The sequence below is a fragment of the Cygnus olor genome, chromosome 10, assembly GCF_009769625.2.
Source record: "Cygnus olor isolate bCygOlo1 chromosome 10, bCygOlo1.pri.v2, whole genome shotgun sequence".
In the NCBI taxonomy this organism is placed as follows: Eukaryota; Metazoa; Chordata; class Aves; order Anseriformes; family Anatidae; genus Cygnus; species Cygnus olor.
This window is the reverse complement of record NC_049178.1, coordinates 10,884,459-10,903,375: the sequence shown is the minus strand read 5'-3', so window position 1 is coordinate 10,903,375 and position 18,917 is coordinate 10,884,459. Positions and strand designations below refer to the sequence as shown.

General features: G+C 47.5%; 1 protein-coding gene across 5 annotated transcripts; it reads right to left on the bottom strand.

Moving 5' to 3' along the window:
- Nucleotides 1–459: 459 nt before the first annotated feature.
- TPRA1 (transmembrane protein adipocyte associated 1) lies at nucleotides 460–17,792 on the bottom strand. 5 transcript variants are annotated; one of them, XM_040568849.1, is made up of 13 exons: nucleotides 17,631–17,791; nucleotides 17,339–17,342; nucleotides 17,089–17,248; nucleotides 13,689–13,891; nucleotides 13,410–13,542; nucleotides 10,821–10,907; nucleotides 9,124–9,196; nucleotides 8,031–8,110; nucleotides 6,726–6,836; nucleotides 6,264–6,324; nucleotides 5,091–5,193; nucleotides 4,390–4,470; nucleotides 460–3,317 (listed from the first exon to the last, which is right to left on the bottom strand). In XM_040568849.1, exons 4-13 carry the CDS (start codon nucleotides 13,877–13,879, stop codon nucleotides 3,083–3,085), a joined length of 1,155 nt encoding a protein of 384 aa, XP_040424783.1. In that variant the 5' UTR covers nucleotides 13,880–13,891; nucleotides 17,089–17,248; nucleotides 17,339–17,342; nucleotides 17,631–17,791; the 3' UTR covers nucleotides 460–3,082. The 5 variants fall into 5 exon arrangements, with proteins under 5 accessions (XP_040424783.1, XP_040424782.1, XP_040424785.1 ...); XM_040568848.1 differs by lacking the exons at nucleotides 17,089–17,248; nucleotides 17,339–17,342 and having other exon boundaries at nucleotides 17,631–17,792; XM_040568851.1 differs by lacking the exons at nucleotides 17,089–17,248; nucleotides 17,339–17,342; nucleotides 17,631–17,791 and adding an exon at nucleotides 16,332–17,039.
- Between the last annotated feature and the right edge of the window lie 1,125 nt (nucleotides 17,793–18,917).

Here is an 18,917-nt window from a genome sequence, read left to right as displayed (position 1 = left end):
GTAAGTGATTCCTCCCAAAACCCGCTTGCAAGCCTCTATTTCTAACCTGCCACCTGCTCATTTTATTTGATGACGCTCAGTTCTCGTACTGAAAAAGCCCACGAACAGTCATCTCAAAGCCCAGAATAGGAACTGGGCACCAGTCGGTGCCTACTCCCACACGAGCCTTTTCCCAAGCAACAGGGGAAGGCTGACCTACAGCAGAGACCCCTGACGCTAGGCATGGCTGGGAACAAGACCCAGTTATTGAGAAATTCACTCTATTGTAGACCTGGAAACCACTCTCTGTACTGCCCTAGTAATAGGCGTGCAAAAAGGAAAAATCTGTCTCTGACAAAAAGACATCGTGGAACTCCATTATTATCTGCCAAACTTGTTCAGGGTTTATTTTTATTTAATCTGAAATATTTTTTTCTCCATAACATGGATCATTTGAAAAAGAACATATGACCATTTATGCCAAACAATTTTATCTCTTTATTTTACAAAAAATATATATACATTTATTCTATATTTAGTCTCTTTGCACCCCCCCCCACACAACACATTTCTGCTCGAGGACCATTGTGGACATGGCCCAAAGCACTATATACATATACAACTGGAGGAAGGTCAGTCCATGACCCAGCGCAGAAGCTCCTCAGCAGCAGAACACAGGACACTCCAGAAATCCTGGAGCCCTGCCGGCAACGGACAGGATGGACATGGTGACCACCTGCACCGGTGATCCTTCAGCACTGAATTCAGCTGATAAGGAGGCAAATTCAGGACCTGCTCTTCACAGCACCAAGGAGGGATGGTAAGTCCCTGCACTTAGGGTGTTAGTCAGTGAATACTCCTTGGGATGGAAAAGTATTTGCTCCTTTATTTCTCAACTGCTTAGACTTTCAGATCTTTCAGACCTGTCCAAGACCCACCAGCTTCAGGGAAGCTCTGCAGGTTTCCCCACACTTCCAAACAGCAGCTCAGGACCGGTGTTGTAAGCAGCATTAGGAGAAGTAGGACAATTCAGGCAACATATCATCCATCCCTTTTAGATTAGGCAAGCAAGCGTGGCTCAGGCCGATTCACAGCAAGCAATGGGAGGAGCAGAGAACACTTCTCTAATGTGGCAAGGACTGACTTGGCCAGTTGCTTGTCCACCCCTTTCACAGTCATTACAAGGAAGGGAAATGTGAGAGGCTGTTGATCCACATGGGAAAATTTAGTTCTCACACATGGAAGCCTTTTTCTTCTTTTTTTCTTTTCTTTTTTTTTTTTTCTTTTTTTAAAGCTGTCTATGCTACTTAGAGGCCTGCAGGGCAAAGTCCACAGGCAGCAGAACAGAGAGGCTGCATTGCTCATTAACAAAAAAAAAGATAAGCAGAGGGCCTGCATAGTTTCGGCAACTGATACGAACTTTGTGTTCTTATCCAAACTGTTTCTTCCTCTATGGTGGGAACACCGAGTAGCCAATGCTTCCCCCTACCTACTCATGACCCAAACCAATACCTCCACACTGCACCCTGCATGATGATTTCATAGAAACTCTTACATCAGTATTCTTTCTCAGAAATAGCAGTGAGTTGTGGCAAGAGATGTACACGGTACTCAAGTGTTTCCAATTCCCTTTCTATCATTTTTAGTGGAAAGTTACTATAGCAGATCTCCACCTACCTGTAGGACTCAGGTAGGAAAGCACCCCCAAAGCTAGAAGAATAAACCTCTTCGTCCTTGGAGAGCACAATCTGTCTCAGAAACCAGTCTACTGCAGATTTCAGCTAACGGTCCCTGGATTAGAACACAATGTTATGGAACTGCATGCCAGACAGCTCTGACAACAGTCCCCATTCCAGTGTGGAAGAGATTAGTAAGTCCCAGACAGTCTTTAAATGAACCACACTCTACGTGCACATAACTATTTCCACTATAACAAGCCATAAAACCTATTCAGACCAGAAGAAATCTGGGGATCTGAACTGTAACGTAACAGAAGCTGTAGCAGAGCACCCACCTCCCAACCTAGAACACCAGCCAGCTTGATTCCAGAATGCCTATGGTGTTTGAGAGCTCCCAGTCACTACATACTGACAGCTCAGATTCATCACAGACTTCTGCTCTGCCTCCGGTATCTGAATGTCTCTGGAGCCTTCATCTGCAGAGTTAGCTTCCCTCGCAGCCCTCTCCATGACCCTGCCAGAGCCATAAAGCCGGGTGCAGATGTAAAACACCCCTACCTCACAGGTTTTATTCTTGAAACTTAGCCCTGGCTCAGTGTTGTCACCTAGATGTCCCTGTGAACTCGGACGCACAGCGGTGCAGTCTCCATACTGTTTCACAGCTACCTCAGCTCAGCCGTGCTGTCTGTCCTTCTGTCTCCCCATTGCTCTGTCAGTTCACATCCATGCTACTAAACTACTAGCCTGTGCCCCCCAAAATAGTCCCAGGGCACACTGGACAGTTCATTCCTCTTCATACCTCTTCTCCTCCCCACACGCTCACAACAAAGTCCTTTTAAACCCTAGCAACTTAGAGCTTTCATTAGCATTAGCTGAAAGCAGAGATGAACCCAGCTGACTGGCTTCCCTCTTTAGACACTGCTATTGCTGCCTGTGCTGTTATATTATGACAAGACCCAGACAATTGTGCTGCTTGAGAAATCCCAGGACGACCATCTTTGGTTTAAACCACCAAACTCTTTCAATATGTGTAGAATACAGCAGTCAGATCAATAGCATCATCCCTAAACACCATTCCCTTAATTGGCAGACAAGTGCTGTCAGTCACTGAGAGGCAGGAGGCACCAGTCAGGCCTGGCTTCTGGATCAGATTCACATCTGGAACATGGAGGATCACGAAGGTTTGGTGTTCAGAGGTTTATGAAGAGATCTGTTCTAGATTGTTTTCAGGTAGTGACAGTGTTCTTTCCAACGGGATTTGGGCTGCCAACTTAGTTCCACGATAGGTTTCAGAAATCCTAAGGAACAGAGGAAAGCCACGGCAGAGAGCCAAGGACAGACTTCCAATGGACATCCTAACAGCTGTGTATCAGGGTGTTTAGAAGGAAAGGAACGAGGCATCATGTGAAGGGGGTAGCCCTGCCTTAGGCGTTGATGGCTTTCCAGCGGTCACTGTCTACGCTGTTGATGCTGCCCACGTGATATGGCATAGAGGCTACGTCATCCAGGTACGCTGTGGTGTCGATCTGAGTGCTGGAGTAGAACCCAGAGTCCATTCCCTCCTTCTTGGCAACAGCGTACGGATGGGGTAGGTGCACATCCACATCTTCAGGTTCATCCACCTGACATTTGTAGGAGAAAAGGATCTTCGGCTCAGACCTGGAGTCATTAAAGATTCAAAACACGCGTTAAAACAATGCGGTGTCTCATCACAGCCACCTATCCTTAACTGAAGCTCGACAGCACCAAAACCCATGTAGTCAGGTCCTGAAGAACCCTTCACATGAGCGTTCAGTCCTGAAATACACCTAGTGGAGTGATTGCTGTGAAATTATGCTAAATGTAGCTTAGGAGCAGGCTACTTGGGAGAAATAAAAATGGCAGAGTCCTGACTTCAGTGTGGGAAGCAACTCCGAGTTCTGAAGCACTGAGGGCAATCCTTAGCATCCAAACATCACCGGCCTTCACAGCAGGCCTGGCTACTGGTAACAAGAGGATTCCACCTCATGTTCCATTCATGTGCATCAGGAAAGTCAAAATACAAATACTTCACATGTGTCTCCATCTCACAGAGATTACATGCCTCTGTTACAGGTCTGACTCCAGAAACTGTTTCTTTCTGATTTCAGAAGATAGCAGAAACATTTTGGTATTTTAGGAGTACTTTGTTCTTGGTTGTTCAAAAGCCTGATGTTTCTTGCTCGTGGATACTAAAAGTTACAGCCTACACTACTGCACTTTTCCAATCAAGATGAATCTCCTGAGTGGCCACACGGCGGCACCCTCAACCCAGTAATAAACACTCCCAAGTGCTTTTAAGTAGTGACTACCCCGTTGTATAGGAATCCCCAGTCAAGGGGTTACTTAACCCCCAGATCCTTACCAAAAAGGTATTAAAAAATCCACTCAGGAGCCCGATTCTTCTGTCAGGACTCGATCTCTCACTAACCACTTAGTTACCAACTTCAGCCGCAGAACTTTGCACTAACAGGATGCAGACACTGAAGTGACCCTCCTTAAGTGTTCGAGAGGAATACAAATATTGGCTCAACTTTGCATACAAAAGAAGTGACCTGCCCTGGGTCATGCAAGAAAAACAGCAAGGCCAGAAATAAAAAATTGGTTCCTTAACTGGCGTTCTAGTCACCGCCTTTTTCTACAGACTGAAAAAACTCAGGTGCCAACCAATTAACAATATATACTCCCTAAATCCCTGTTCCTGGCTACTCACCCAAAGAAGCCTTTCAGGAATGCCACATAGATGAGAGGTGCGAAGAAGCTGAAGTAAAGAAACGTGGTAGCATCAACACAGCTGCAAGAGGGAACATGAAGGCATTTAGGACTCAAACACAACAACTGGACAACCCCAGCGACATCCACCCAAAGGATATGATCCCACTTCCCTCCAGCGTCCAAGCAGAGCACAAGAAGAGTCTTCTGCTAACCAATTTCAGACTGATGCAAAATAACAGACTTTGCCACCACCATGTCACCTCTCCTAGGCACTCAAGAGGAAGCCATGCCATGTTGCAGGTTCCAAGCCCCAGTGCTGCTAATTTTGATGAATGGAAGGTGACTGATCTCTCCAGAATGAGACTCCAGATATGACCATGAGCATCTCCATGCTATTCCTAGCAAACATGCTATTTTCTCCCTTGTTATCTTATGAAACAAGCCAGTGGCCAGGCATCAGTGGAGTCAAACTACTGGTCTCTCTCACCACCTCAAGGCCACTGTGAAGGACGCACTCCAGAGACCTCCCTACTTCAAGCTTCCTGATGATTTAGAATTCTTTCGGCATGAAACAGAACCAACAACTTTATTCCCCCTTAGGAACACCATGGAAGTTTGCTTTCTCGAGACAGGCAGTGTTAACGGACACAAATGCAACATGAGAGACTGGGCTGCAGACCTCCCTCCCAGCATACATACCACAGTCCTTCGATGATATCCACGCAGAGAAGGGCACTGCCCAGGCCCTGCACCAGGTTCAGCAGCGCCAGGATTCCAGCATAAACATAAAAACTCCTCCTGGCTGTGGGAAAGACATGAACACGAGGATGAAGCTCAACCTCACAAGCACCAGAAAGCGCCATGCAAATAATAGGTCCTGTCTGACAGAGCTGGCAAACCCAACGTAAGCATCTCAGCATCTTGGTTGTTTTATGAGCTCTTAGGAGTTAAGATGACATTTTCCTGTCCCATGCTGCCAGGACTGATGGAGGTATAATGGGCTAACCCAGACCCTCCTGCATGTGTATACGCAAATACACACACTGAAGACGGGTTTTGAAAGCATGTGGCCATGGCAACATGTGCGAAGATGTTACAAGCAAACATCTGGAACCACTGTCGCTCATATATTTGGACATAAGAAAAAAAAATTCCCCAGCTGAACCAGAAGTTGTGTCCTTTTGATCTGCAGACTAACAAAACTGCTCAGGAGACCCAGACAGGAGCAGCAGGGTATGCTGGACCACACAGACCAGGCTCGGGATCGCCTGCTTGTGCCATGTGCCACATACCCACTCCCTCCGGGTACCCACGCATGGATACCAACACTACACAGAGAAAGCACAGTGCAATTCAAGTATCTCAGTAGCAGCCCCTCTCCCTGTTCAAGAACTGCAGATATTCCACAAGCAAATAAACAGCACACACCAACAGAAAAGCACCTTAAAGTAAACGCCCAAATAAAACTTATTAGGCAGCTTCCAATCAACCTCCTTCTCACAGGCTGACTAGCACGGACACTTCAACATCGTATGTGCACTTCAGAAGGAAATCATTATTAAGGCAAGGATTCTTATCGCTCTTCGGAGATTATATATTTACATCTGTATCAAGAACCAAGCTACTACATCTTGTTTCCTTAACGTAACTGATTTGCTGTTGAAGTTGCAATGTAATTCCTCTCACCGTGCCCTCCAAAAGGCACAACATCCTACTTTCCAGTGATAACTTGAGTCCTTTGCCACGTTTCTGTACCCTTAAATAGCAGGACGTACCTTCAGCACAATCACATACAGGAACCTCTTATTCCCACCTATGTTTCATCACGATGCTGTCCCCACCTGTATGACGGAACACACTACAAGCACTTACAAGGCAGAGAAATCCGGTCCTTAAGAGGAGTTTTTGGAAGAGTCACCACGAAGGAATAGACCTGTTGAGACAAAGAAATAACTGTTCCACGGCTGCTCGGGAAGCCTTGCAGAGGCAGTGAGTGGCGTCACACACTTCCTAGATGTCTCAGGGCAGGGGCACAGGCTCCCTGACATTAAACCCAGGGCACACGTGAAGGCTCCACACCTCACCCCATCAGCACACAAAGTCTGGTCACTGAGAAACAAGGGAGCGAAGAACATCTGAGCTCAGCTCAGATTCAGCTGTCACAGCTTACACAAACTTTTTTGCTTCAATTTCCTTGTCTCATGAAAAGCATCATGCTGCATTGTATCAGGCAGGAGGTGGCCTAGGGCCTTGTTATGTTGAAATCATCCTCCCTACTCCATTCAGAAATTATAAAGAGGCTGTCAGAGTGCACAACACGTGCCTCGTACTTACCAGAAAGAAGAAACAGGAGCTGGCAAGCCAGAAGTGCCTCCCTCCATGACCATAAATGTTGAAGTCTTCTGCTGAGAGGTGGGCATCAGGGTACAGGATTTCCAAGGTCCCCTAGGAGGAAAGTGACACCATCACTACACTAGGACAGTCAGCATCCTCACTACAGTAGGTGTGTGTGTAAGTGAGACTGTTGAAAGTTCAGTTAACAGTTGTCTGTGCCACGCCTAAGACCTAACTGCTACCTTGCTTAGGCCAAGTTATGTTCATCCAGAATAGGAAAAAATAGAAAACGAGAAGTGATAGGAAAAAAAAAAGGTGGCAAGAATCAGCATCTAAAGGGATACAGCATCAGTGACATTCCAGAGAAGAGACTGAAGAAAGGGAGGAGAGTGATTTCAAGCAGTCATCTATTTAGAACAGTTCCACTCCTATTTCCATCTCTAAAGTACACCTTTCCTGCTGCAACATCCAGAATATAAATGCCTGCACTTGTGCAGGAGTTAGGAAAGGAGACTGTCTTCTTCACTTGAATCCCTGAGAAATGATATAAATAGAAGCTACCATACTGACAGTGGAGAGAGAAGAGAATTTGTAAGCGTTATCAGCCTCTGATACGGTTCTCAAACGCTTGATACTTAATCAGGCTCCTCCAGGATATCATGTGGCAATGATCAGTTCACTGCCTCCACACACCAGGGCCTGATCACTGAACAATGATCTGTGTGTTGTTCTGGTGCCGCCCCAAATAGAGGCGCAGAGCTGAGCACTTACATACCAATGAGAAAAATAAACCCAGACACACACTGCATTGTCCAGAGAGAGGGAGACACAGCTAATAACCGAGCTAGCAAGCCAGCTGCTCATTTGAAATGAAGCAAGAGCTCTCATCTCTCAAAGAGACAGGAGACAAGAGGCACAGTGCACAGCCCGTACTGACAAGGGCACTTTGGGTGTCTCCATCTAGTTTTGATTGTACTTGAGGCTAGACCCAAAATCTGTGGCTCGGATGTGAAAAACACTCACTCCTGTTCCAAGATTCAATGAACAAGGAAATCCATCCAAACTTCCATCTCATTTCTTGACCTTGACTGATGCATTCCTGCCATGGAGACGACAGGGTGATATGGTCTAGCATGTGCTCTGGGGAACTTCATACTCCACCACGAGCATCCAGTCTTCCCCCAAAACTCTGTCCAGAGAGCAAAGCTGCCACTTCCAAAACATTCCAGGAACCCCACACCTAACAAACTCCATGGCAAGTCACTCCTTTTGCAAAGGCTAACTCTTCTGCTCTGATGTACTCACCTGGGTGACAGAATATGCCAGAGACAGCACTGTAGTGATTGCCAGAACGCGTTTCACACTCGACTTGCTCTCCAGATGACCTGGAATTAAGGAATAAAAGAAGTGACTCAGGTTGCAATCCCATCCCTGCTAAAAATCAGTTCTCTCCAAAACCAATTAAAGAAAACATTTGTATTTCCACAGGCCTTCAAGGGAAGTTTAAAGCTTACTTAACCCCTGTGAACTGCTCCCATTTGGAGAGCTAAGCCTTTCAGAGGCAAAGTAACACTTGTAAAATAACAGGTTTTTAATTGCTTCCTCCTGCCCACGCTAATACAGAGAGGAACCAAGTCCTGTCACTTGGATTACAAGCAAAAATCAGGAATGATTCTATTATCATCTACATGGACAGGTTTTAATTTCTTTCCAAGAAAAATGTTGATGGGAGACTGGATTAGAGGAAGGGAGAATGTCTTACATAATTTAGAAAAATTTGCACTGAAATACGTTGGAGCAGTCAATCTCCATAAGCTCCTTCTAACCTAAATTATTCTACAACCCCACCAAAGAGGAAAGAGACAGTGCTCAGATGTCTTAATGGCAGATGTGACAGAGATGCCTACCCTTTCCCCCAAATTTGACCCACAGCAAGAGGTGCTCCAAAAAGTATTTTTACTTGTACAACTGCAAGTAGAGTGACAGATTACAAGTACAACTAAATGGACTGAATGAAGCCAGGTTGGACTCAAACTAACCAAGGTGGGAAGCAGATAGAAGGATCCCCAGAAGTAACCATCTTCTTTAAATAAAAAGCAATTTAAGTAAAGACCAGACAGTTAATCTCTGCATAAAGGTCTTCACCTAAGCTGTACACTCCTTCACCACAAGCATGCAGGACAAATAAAGCACAAATAAATCTTGCAATTGTACAAGCCATAGAACTGTGAATGTAATCAGGCTTTCAGCCATTTCTAACAAGCTAATTTTTCCTTTGTCTTTATTCTGGAATTCCTTAATTTTGTAGGATTAGCATTTCTACAAGCTTACAGATACAGCATCTGTAGAAAGAAAGGGAATAGGAAACATCCAAAGCACTCAAACTCCCGGCACATACCAAAGGCAAGGCCTAGAATCACCACACTCAGCTCAATCGCCAGAAGGAAGAACCTTGTGATCTCCCACAGGATCTGAGGGATAACAGAAACCAGACAAACATGATTAGAAGGAGCCAGGAACCAGTTAGAAGTTAATACAGCAAAACTCCATTCTCTGCTCCAGGGGATAGCTGCCTCTGAATGGAACAGGTCATTTCTACAAACCTTCCTTGTGCTTTGTAGGGATGCTAGTTTTATGCTTGTCCCAAGGTCTGATCTTGTCTGAACAGAACAATTGTGTGAGAGAAAGCAAACAGCTTGCCTCCGGAGAGGCAGAGTGGCCACGGTTTGCCACGCTCGTGGATCTGTCACTTGTCATGAAAATGCCCTTTCTGCTGTACTCTCAAGAAGCAACAATCCAAGATGATCTTAAAAGTGTAATTTCAAACAGGGACAGTTCTTAAAGCAGAAAATTCTGCAGTAAAGTTATATCTGAATAAATTCAGTATTATGCCCTCCCCCAAGGAGGAGGTCTGGGTTTTGGTCCCCAAATCCAGAGTATATTCAACTCTAAAACTGAATAGCTTCCAGTTTGTCATTTTTAATTCCCAGGCTTCGTTTGGTGAAACGAGATCGGACAAAAAGCAGGTGAAGCGACTTTCCAGAAAGTCATACAATAAACCAGGGCCACACTTAGGACAAGAACCCTGATTCTGGCTTATTTATCCCTTTTCTCTGAGCACTGGTGCTCTCTTGAATACACATAATATTTTAAGAGGCATGCAATAAGACTTCTCAGAAAATATATTTATAGTTTGAGATGTTCTCTCTCGTGTATATGCACATATACATGAGCAAAATATACGTGCATATGAGAAAAAACAGAAACAAGGCATATTAGAACATGAGCCCACAGGAAAGATTAACTGAATGTCTGTCCTCCTGCATGACTTCTCAGCAAGGTGAAAGCACCTTCTCACCTCTTCTCCATTATTCGAGTCCTGGAAATACATCTGTTCAACAGAGGTGAATGGAAGTGCTACAAACATCCAGCTACTCACAACAAGCAACGCCTTAAAATGCTTTTACAGGGAAAGCAAGAGAATCACACTGATCCCAGAGAACAAAGGTAGAAGACCTGTACTCTGGGCAGCCCTTCTTCCTCCAACAGCTCAAGCAGCAGATTTTTTTTTTGTTTTAGGTAATATTCTGTTGCAAGGCAAACGATTACAAAGGAACAGCATGTACAAAGCTATTTCCTGTTTGCTAAGGGTTCACCCTCTGCTCAGAGAAACTGCAAGGACATTCAGATATCAGGACAAAAAGGGAATTCTGTTTTATTTGCTTTCAACACAAACGACTTCGGTATTTTTCCAAGAGCCCCTCAAATATAGCGAGAGCAACAGAAGCCAGTTATTGCTTATCCACTAAAGGTATCCAAATGTTTGTTTAGCTCTTGCAAAGAACAACTTTCCATCTGCAGGAAAGTTTAACTGCCACTGTTTGTGTCTAATTTAGGAAGTCCATTGTTTTACAGCCCTGGATGTTGTGATCAATTAGACACAGCTATCAGAACAGGATTCCATAGCCCACATAAGCTGTGAGTAGCGCAAACAAAAACACATTCTTCTTGCATGCAAATAAAAGGGAAGCAGTAGCAGAATGCTGCAGCCAGAACCGCATGAAGCGGAGCCTCTAGAATGCGTACCGTACCTACCTTATCAGCAACTGTGGCAGCATCAGAGGCACTCACAGTCATGGAGACAACAGCACGGGCAATACCAACCAAAGCCACCACAAACACCTACATGAAAAGGTATCAAAAATAAGCAAATAAGCTCATGTCCAAAGGCACGCAGGCAGTAGTGACCAGACACCCTTTTGGAATACTGTTTCCAGGTCAGCTTCAAAGCCTGATAACGTGTACTGAGAACCCCACGTAACAGATTCAATTTAATTTCCTGAAGAAAATTCCTCAGGCTTGTCAGGTGTGGGAGTACTGGCTTACAATTTATGAAGGTGCATATTTCCTCAGCTGTCAGATTAAACAGTTCTGAGGAATTCTCATCCACTCCTTTACAACCGTACTTTAATAATCTAGCTCTTCCCACCCTTCAGTCTGCTGGGGCTGGGCAGGAGAAAAGTCAGACAAAATACAGCCCTCCAAATTACAAGATAAAGCTCTTGGTATGACTGAATAAACCAATGGCATCAGATAACAGAAGCCACTTCATACCAACTACCACACTTCAGATCCGTGATAAAGCTGAAATCCACAGTTCTTTCCCTCAACGCTGACAACGCTCAGGAATGCGGAAGGTAAGTCAACGCAGCCAACAGCTTTAAAGCATCTCACCCCAGCACACAGAGCAAAGTCAAGATACCCAAGTCAGCTCATGCACCATTTAAGCATGGCAGCACAGAGCGCAGCAAGGCTAATTTGCCATCCCCTGTGCTGTCACAACTATACTCTGCAATTAAGACCTCAGTTGGACATATCTACCCTCTGCTGTGCAGACTTACCCTCTGAGAAGACAGATTTTTCCAGATAAAGTTCTCCACGTTAAGAGCTAATTTAGACAAATGATGAAGGTATGAGACAGCTAAATCTACCACAAAATGGACGTCCAAGCTGATTCCAAGATGGATGGAGAATGGAAACAACCAGTAAGTCACCTACTGCAGATTGGTTCCTCAGAGGAAGAGGGGACGCAACAGCACAAAAGAATAATGTGACATTCCCATCTGGGGTCAAAAATTGAGGACAAAACACCAACAAAAAAAGAAGGGTCCCTGAATATAACGTGTTCTGGAGCAGCAACAACTCAGAGAGGAGAACACACCCTTTCTGCTTCCCCTCTAAGGTAGTAGAGACTCTTCCAAAGCTATTAACTTAGCTTTAATCACTGACTCCACAAGAAAGCATTCCTCCAAAATGTGTCAAACAGCCATTTGAAAGGAAATCCTCACAGAACACACTTAATATCCTCATCTCCCAAAAACTCAACCGAGAAGATCAAACTGAGTGAAAAGCACTTTTCTCTAAGGCTGTTTCATCGCATGCCACTTCTCACTCTGTTCTGAAGAAGCTGACAGCATACAGTCAGTTCACTTTTTTCTTTCATTTGGTTTCTCAGTTTTACTTTTCAAAGCCTTTGGAATGAACTTCTTGCTGACCCCTCTGCGTTACTGGAAACGGAACGGAAGACTTAAATCCAGGCTGGAAATAGCTAGTAATATTTATTTAAAGTTGGAGGATTTGTGCATGGTCCTGGTTACCCAAAACTTTGCACGAGCCCAGTGCCCACACCTCACACCTGTAAGAGCAGTAAGATTTCTCACCAAAGATTCAGCTGAGGCTAGCAGCTTACATTCTCTTTTGATGCACTGTGGGTTTTGCCATGCCAGTACCTGTATGCTGCCTGAAGGATGCCTCCCAATCTAACCCAGTTCAAACACCCATTTACTTACACAGCCTGTACTAATCCCACTGAGAAAGAGCAGGCACATCATGCTGCTTGGAGGCAAGCTAGGATCTCAAAGTACACCTAGGATCAAGCTTCTGAATGACATTTCACACAAATCCGAGCAGGTTCCTAGCTGCATTTACAATGCCCTGTGAGCAGAATCAGTGAGTAGGACTGACGTTCAGAGATTACAACAGAGACTATCTGAACGTGATCAGAAGCTGCCTGTGCTTTTCTGAACTGCAGAGAAGAGAACAGAAAAGATCTTGCACGTTTGAGAACTGTGACTGCATTGCCTATGTTTCCATCTTAAGTAATAACAGGAATATCATCTAGCAGCCACTTTGATATGATGGGAAAAACTGACTGGGTAAGGTTGCTGCATTCCCAGACTAACCAGAACCCTGCCGCGTCACTGTTTTCTACACTAGATGACCAAGCTTTCTAACAAGGGCAACAAAAATTATTCTCCAGTGTTTCACTTTCACTACCTCAGTGAGAAGCAAGTTTCGTGTCACATGACTTACTGTAAAGAGGAAGGAGAATAGAAGATACTAGACCCCAAGACAACAAAGCAACAAATGAAGGAAAATAAGTCACCACAGAACAAAAACCACCCATATCCAGATACGGACATTCCCAGAATCTGAAAAATAGAGTTCAACAGTGAAATAGTGTCTACTTCTGGTAATATCCCTCTGACTAAAAATAGATTTTATCCCTGTGTAATTTGGTCTAGGCTCTCTCTCTCTCTCTCTCCACTGGTTCGGTGATACTGTTCATGAGTGGTAATAAAAAACACTCTTTCAATCAGTTCAAAAGCACACAGTGGTACTCACTAGTATGTAGAATGTGGTGAAGATTGGGCTGGAAGTGACCCGGATTTTGGCCCTGGCAGAGGGCAGCTTCCAGAGAAGGAACATAAAGAAAAGCACATTGGGAACCAGGAGCAAAAGATCCCAGTAGCGGACTCTGCAAAAAGTAAATAAAACAGTTTTTTTTTTCCTGTTCTTCAGCATCTAGAAGGCAAGGTACCAGCCCCAGTCCCTTCTCTCCCAAACTCTCAGAAGAAAAGCTCATTCCCCTGGCCCAGGGTCAGGCTGTGATCCCCTTCTCACCTGGATTTCCCAATGTCCTCATAGAGCAACAGCAGGCACTTGTGTGGCACAGTGATGTTGGTGTCATTGATCACCTGCATTGTTTCTGGGGACAAAGTTGTCACATTATCTAGTGCTGTCACCAGGGCAGTAGAGTGTGTGACGTTGTCAGACACAGAGAACCTCATCACAGACATCATGGACTGCAGCATCCTGCCTTCTTTCTGGTCCAGGTCAAGCACAGCACAGGACAACAACAGCAGAGAAAAAGGAACATTAAATCAGTTGTGAGTCAGAGCTCAAAAAGCACATCCCTTCCATTAGGCCCCTGGACAACTGCTTCCTGCTTGTTACAGCAAATTATCATCATCATCAGGACTGAATTACACAACAGAACAAATGCCACCTGCCCTGCACACAGCCATTAGGGTACTCAGTGGAAAACCAGGATCTTGTATCAGAGCAACAGGCACCTTCAACATAGTGGCATACTAAGCTGGAGTAATTTTGTGATTTGAGCTTTGGCAGATTCCTAGAAGAAATCAAGACTCAGCAGCAATGCATGGCATCCTCAGAGGCAAACTCTGCTGTACCACTAATTATTCCAGTTCCCAAGACCAAGAAGTCAATAAATTAATTTCAACTACAGCAAAGAAAAAACGAAGGCCCGTACCTAAAACTTGTTGCTGTTACCAACCCTACAGCCAGAGCTGACATACTTTTACCAAAAGGGACTGCACCATCTGCAGAAAACAACACTGGCAAAAGCCAAAATTCAGAACTTTTCTTCTAATCCTCCACAAGACACCAGAACTATTTTGATCTAAAGCACAACAGTAAGGATATGGAAAGACAGTGCCTGTCAATGACCTGACCAGCATAAGGCTCTCCAGCTTCATTACCCACCAATCTTGATCACAGTGAACCTCTCAAACACAGAGCAGCACCTGTGCAAACTGGCAGTCAACAAGTCCAGGACCGGGTGCAGTCCTACCTGGTGAGTTTCCTAAGGCCAAACTCTCCGGCAGCAGAGAGCTACACAGTCAGAATCACAGGAGTTGTGGAGCTTGGTTCTTCTCCCTGCCCCACCTTACAATTCTCCAGCCACTTGGTAAAGTGACAAGGCAGAGCTTCCCATCTCCTGCTGAAACTTTTTGAGTTGCCTTTCCTGAGAGGACATTCACATGTTTTCTTCCATCTGTCTGTCCACCAGGCCCTACACTGCTGTGTTATTCCGCTCCGCTATCCATTAAACTCCACGTGCTTCATGCCCATGCCAGTGGCTTTGCTAAGTGTCATAGCAGCAGAAGTGACAGCAGTTCATCACTCTCTTGGTTCCACAATCATTTTGGAAGCTCGAGTGGATGCTGGCACGCAGTACTGTAGAGCAGGATTAGAGTTTTGACCTGATTTATATTAGCAAACCTGCTCCTGATTCAGTGTCACCTTACAGCGATTCTCTCTTCTTCGTACCCCAAAACAGCAACCCTCACTGTTCATACGCTGCCTAGGAGCTGAATGCAAGCACAGGGTCCTGTCACCTCTCCCGGCACTCCCCAGAGATGCGGTCACCGCTGACAGATCCAAAAGAACCTCGACCAACTGCCCTCTTAGGGATGTGTGGTGCCAGAGATAGCACTCTACTAGTCTGTGTGCTATAGTTAATCCAGGATTCACCTCAGAAAAATTCTCCCTGTTTGAATTTAGCCCTGGCTGGCACAACAAAACCAGCAGCCTGAATGACAGGAGTCAGCAGGTAGCTTCCCTGGTAGATGCCGGGTGACTCACCGGTCAGAAAAAAATCAGCACAGCCCTGCGTCATCTGGAGGTGCTCGGGAGCACCTTCCCCACAGACCGCTCAGGACTGTGGCCACAAACCTCTCTTCAGAGCTGAGGCTCTTCCAAGGTCTTCTGAGGAGTCACTCCCAGCTGACAGAGCCTCCCTTTGATTCACCCCTGCTGACAGAGACTCTGAAATGGGATTTGCTTTCGCGGCTGCCATGTGCTGCGCTGCACAAGGGACGTCCCATCAAACAAAGACACACAGACCTGGAAAGATCAACTTTGTGCTGAGGTGGCAACGTGCGTGCCAACAAACCCTAGTTCTAGCAGAGGTTCCAGCAAACAACCTTCACATGGCAGACCTCTCCAGAAGTGTCCTCTCTCCCCTCCAGTTTCGCACTCTTCTGAATCGACACCGTTGAGAATGATTTTCTCTAAATAATTCTGCTCTGTTCTCCTCTGAAACACTTCCCTGACCTCTGCGTCTCAGTAGCAGCAAGGTACAAATACATTCACGTTTGTCAACACAGAAGAAATTCTACCTAACTTTAAAAAGGCTTGGAAAGGGTAGAGAAAAACCTCACAGAGCATGGGTAGAACAACATCACCAGCTGTGAACCATCACACCCTCTAATAATGTTTCTGGGACAAAGATTTGATCTGCTCGTCCCATTGAAAAGAGCCCAAGTGTAAAGCTACAGAAGAATTACATGGGAACTAACATGTTCTTACGAAAACAAACAAACAGGCTCCAATTCTTTTCCCCTGGAACCCGCCACTATCACGCAACAGCAGCGAGCTGCTGATAAGGAGAGGGGTTGGCCACGTCTAGCAGCCAGCTCCAGTCACAAGTTTCAAAGGGCAAAGCAGGACTGAGCTTACCGCTGTGCCAGGCTGCTCACCGTGACCTGGTACTAGGATCCTGCTCCTCTTCCCAAGGTGGGATACGCACAGAGGCACAGCAACAGGACGCCCAGCGCACTGCGAGGGGCAGCCAAAGCCCTCAGCCAGACAGCACCATCCTCACGCTTAGGTCTGCCCTGATCTGGTGGAAGTCACCAGCAAAAACCTCACAGCAATGGGACCGGGAACCGATGGCAGGGATCGGGCTAGGCTTTGTGATCCCAGCAGCACCGCTCCCTAGAGCAGACTCTCCAAACCCTCGAAATAAACGCAGTCAGCTGAGCATATCCGAGCCATCACTCACCGCACCCTGCTGCCCGGGCAGCCCCGCTGCAATCCTGCCCGGCCCACGCACGGGCTGAAGTCAGCCCCGGCCACATGAAAGGAGCCCGGTGCCACAGCCACGGCCTCCCTCCTGACAGGCTGCCCTATCTGTCAGGCAGAACCCAAAACAAAACGGTCCTCTACGCACAGCCCGACTTGGCTGAGCCCCGTTGCTCTGCCCGGGCACCGGCATCTCCAGCGTTATTTGGAGAGAAAACACGGCGATACCCTGTAGGGTCACTGAGACAGAGCCTGGGCACCTTTGGGGCTGACAACTGCCTCTCCCTGAGCGGGTTTAGCTTTCTGGCTCCTGACACCAACAGTATCGGGGCTCTGTACAATTTGGGGCTCACGTTCCCGGCAGTTGCCTGCCCCCAGAGCCCGGCCACGCAGAGCCGAACCGCGCACCCACCTGAGCCCTGGCTCTAACAGCAGCGACCGCTCGCCTTCCTCCTGAGGACAGCGCTGGGAAACCGGGCGAGCACAGAGCGCGGCGGGTGGCACTGCTCCCTGGGACCGGGGTTGTGCAGCAGGGAGCTGCTCGCCGGCTCCTGCTTAAATTTAACTGCCGCCTCAACAATTTCAAGGTTTAAAAAAAAGGAAAAAAAACAAGCGAAAAAAGCCTTTTTCCTACTCTTCTTTTTAAAGACAGCTTTTCAAACCTCGCTCTTAGTCTAAACAGTTAGGATTCCCATTTTAGCCCCTGCAGGACCCCCCAGGAGGCAGCCCCAGCCCCAGCGCCCTGCTCCCCCCGTCCCCCCATCTCCCCCCCACAGCCGCCCCTGCTCCAGCCCCCGCGGGCCGAAAGCCCCCCCAGAAGGGGGCAGCCGCCGGAGCAGCGCCGCCACCCCCAGAGCGCCCCGCTCGGCAGCCGGGCTGCAGGCTCCGGGTCCCCTCCCGTCACCCGCAGCCCCCCGGGCAGGCCCCGCCGCCCCCCCCCCCCCCAGCTCCTACCCGGCCTCCCCTCAGCCGCGGGGCCCGGCCCGGCCCGGCCCGGCCCAGCCCCACCAGGCCCCGGCCCCGCCGGGGAGCGTCGCTGTAGGGAGGCTGGAGCAAGGCGCGGCTACCAGGCCGGAGCCTTTTCGGCTGGGCTCGGGGGGGTTTATTGAGAGATGGTCCCTCAGCGGGGGAGGGCAAAGGCCAATGGGGAGGCGGGAGGGGATGGAGAGGCAGGAAGAAATAGCGGGGACAGCCAATGGGGAGCGGGGGGAGGCGGGACTCGGAGGGCGGGCACGCGGCGGTTTAAAGGAACCCAGTCCCGGCGGCCAGGTCTACCCAGCCTATCTTCCCCCACACACACACCCCACGCCCCAGGGCCGTGGTGCAGGCGCTCACCAACTCCCCCCCGGACAGCAGTGCCCCGCAGCCTGCCCTCGCACCTCCAGCAGGCGTCCGCCTTCGCGCAGGGCCCTCACGCTGCCCTCAGCACCTGGTGGCGCCCGACAGCCCCAACACTGCTCTGGTGGGGCAGGGAAATGGCTGCCTTGAGCCCATGGAGGGGCAGCCGTGGCCTCGGCGCTCGCAGCAGGCTCTGGGCTGCACCGCCTGGTTCGGATTTTCCAGGGCAGCCCGGGCAAGGCAGCGTCACACCCAGCTCCCGAGAGCACAGATGTGACCATGGGCGCTCGTGTGAGCCAGCACCCGAATTGGTGTGCGCCTCCAGGGCTGGGAGAGCAAGGATTTTAGGCTACCTCAATAGAGGAATTGTTTATTAAAAGCAGGGGAGTTAATAATTTTCTTCCGTGACCCGGATGCTGTAATCAACACCCTGTAGGAGAGAATGATTAACGAGCTGGAGAGTTTGGCTTTTAAGGAACGTTTGAAGCTGAACTAGCTCGGCATAGTTTGGACAACAGCAGCAAAAGGGGAACAGGAAAATTCATTAGCAGGATTGGGAGGTGCAAACACCAGTTGGTGAGAAAAGATGTTCAGTATGGCAAATAGGGACATAGCTGGGAGAAATGAGGCAAGATTTAACGAGGAAGTTAAAGGAAATAGCTGGCTAAATATCAGCAGGTCACTCTTGGCAGTAAGAGCCGTCTGACTGAGATCCCAGTTTCAAGGAGGATGCCTGTTACCTGAGTCACTTCAAAGACTGGAGGTTACACTGATGTGGTTTTCCTATCTGTGGTTCACCTGGGGCTCTAGGGATTGCTTCTGTAGGAATGCAAGGCCTCGACTGCGTTGCACTTTGCTGTACACAGTCAATACCTTTTTAGAAGATCCCTGTATTAGAAAAGT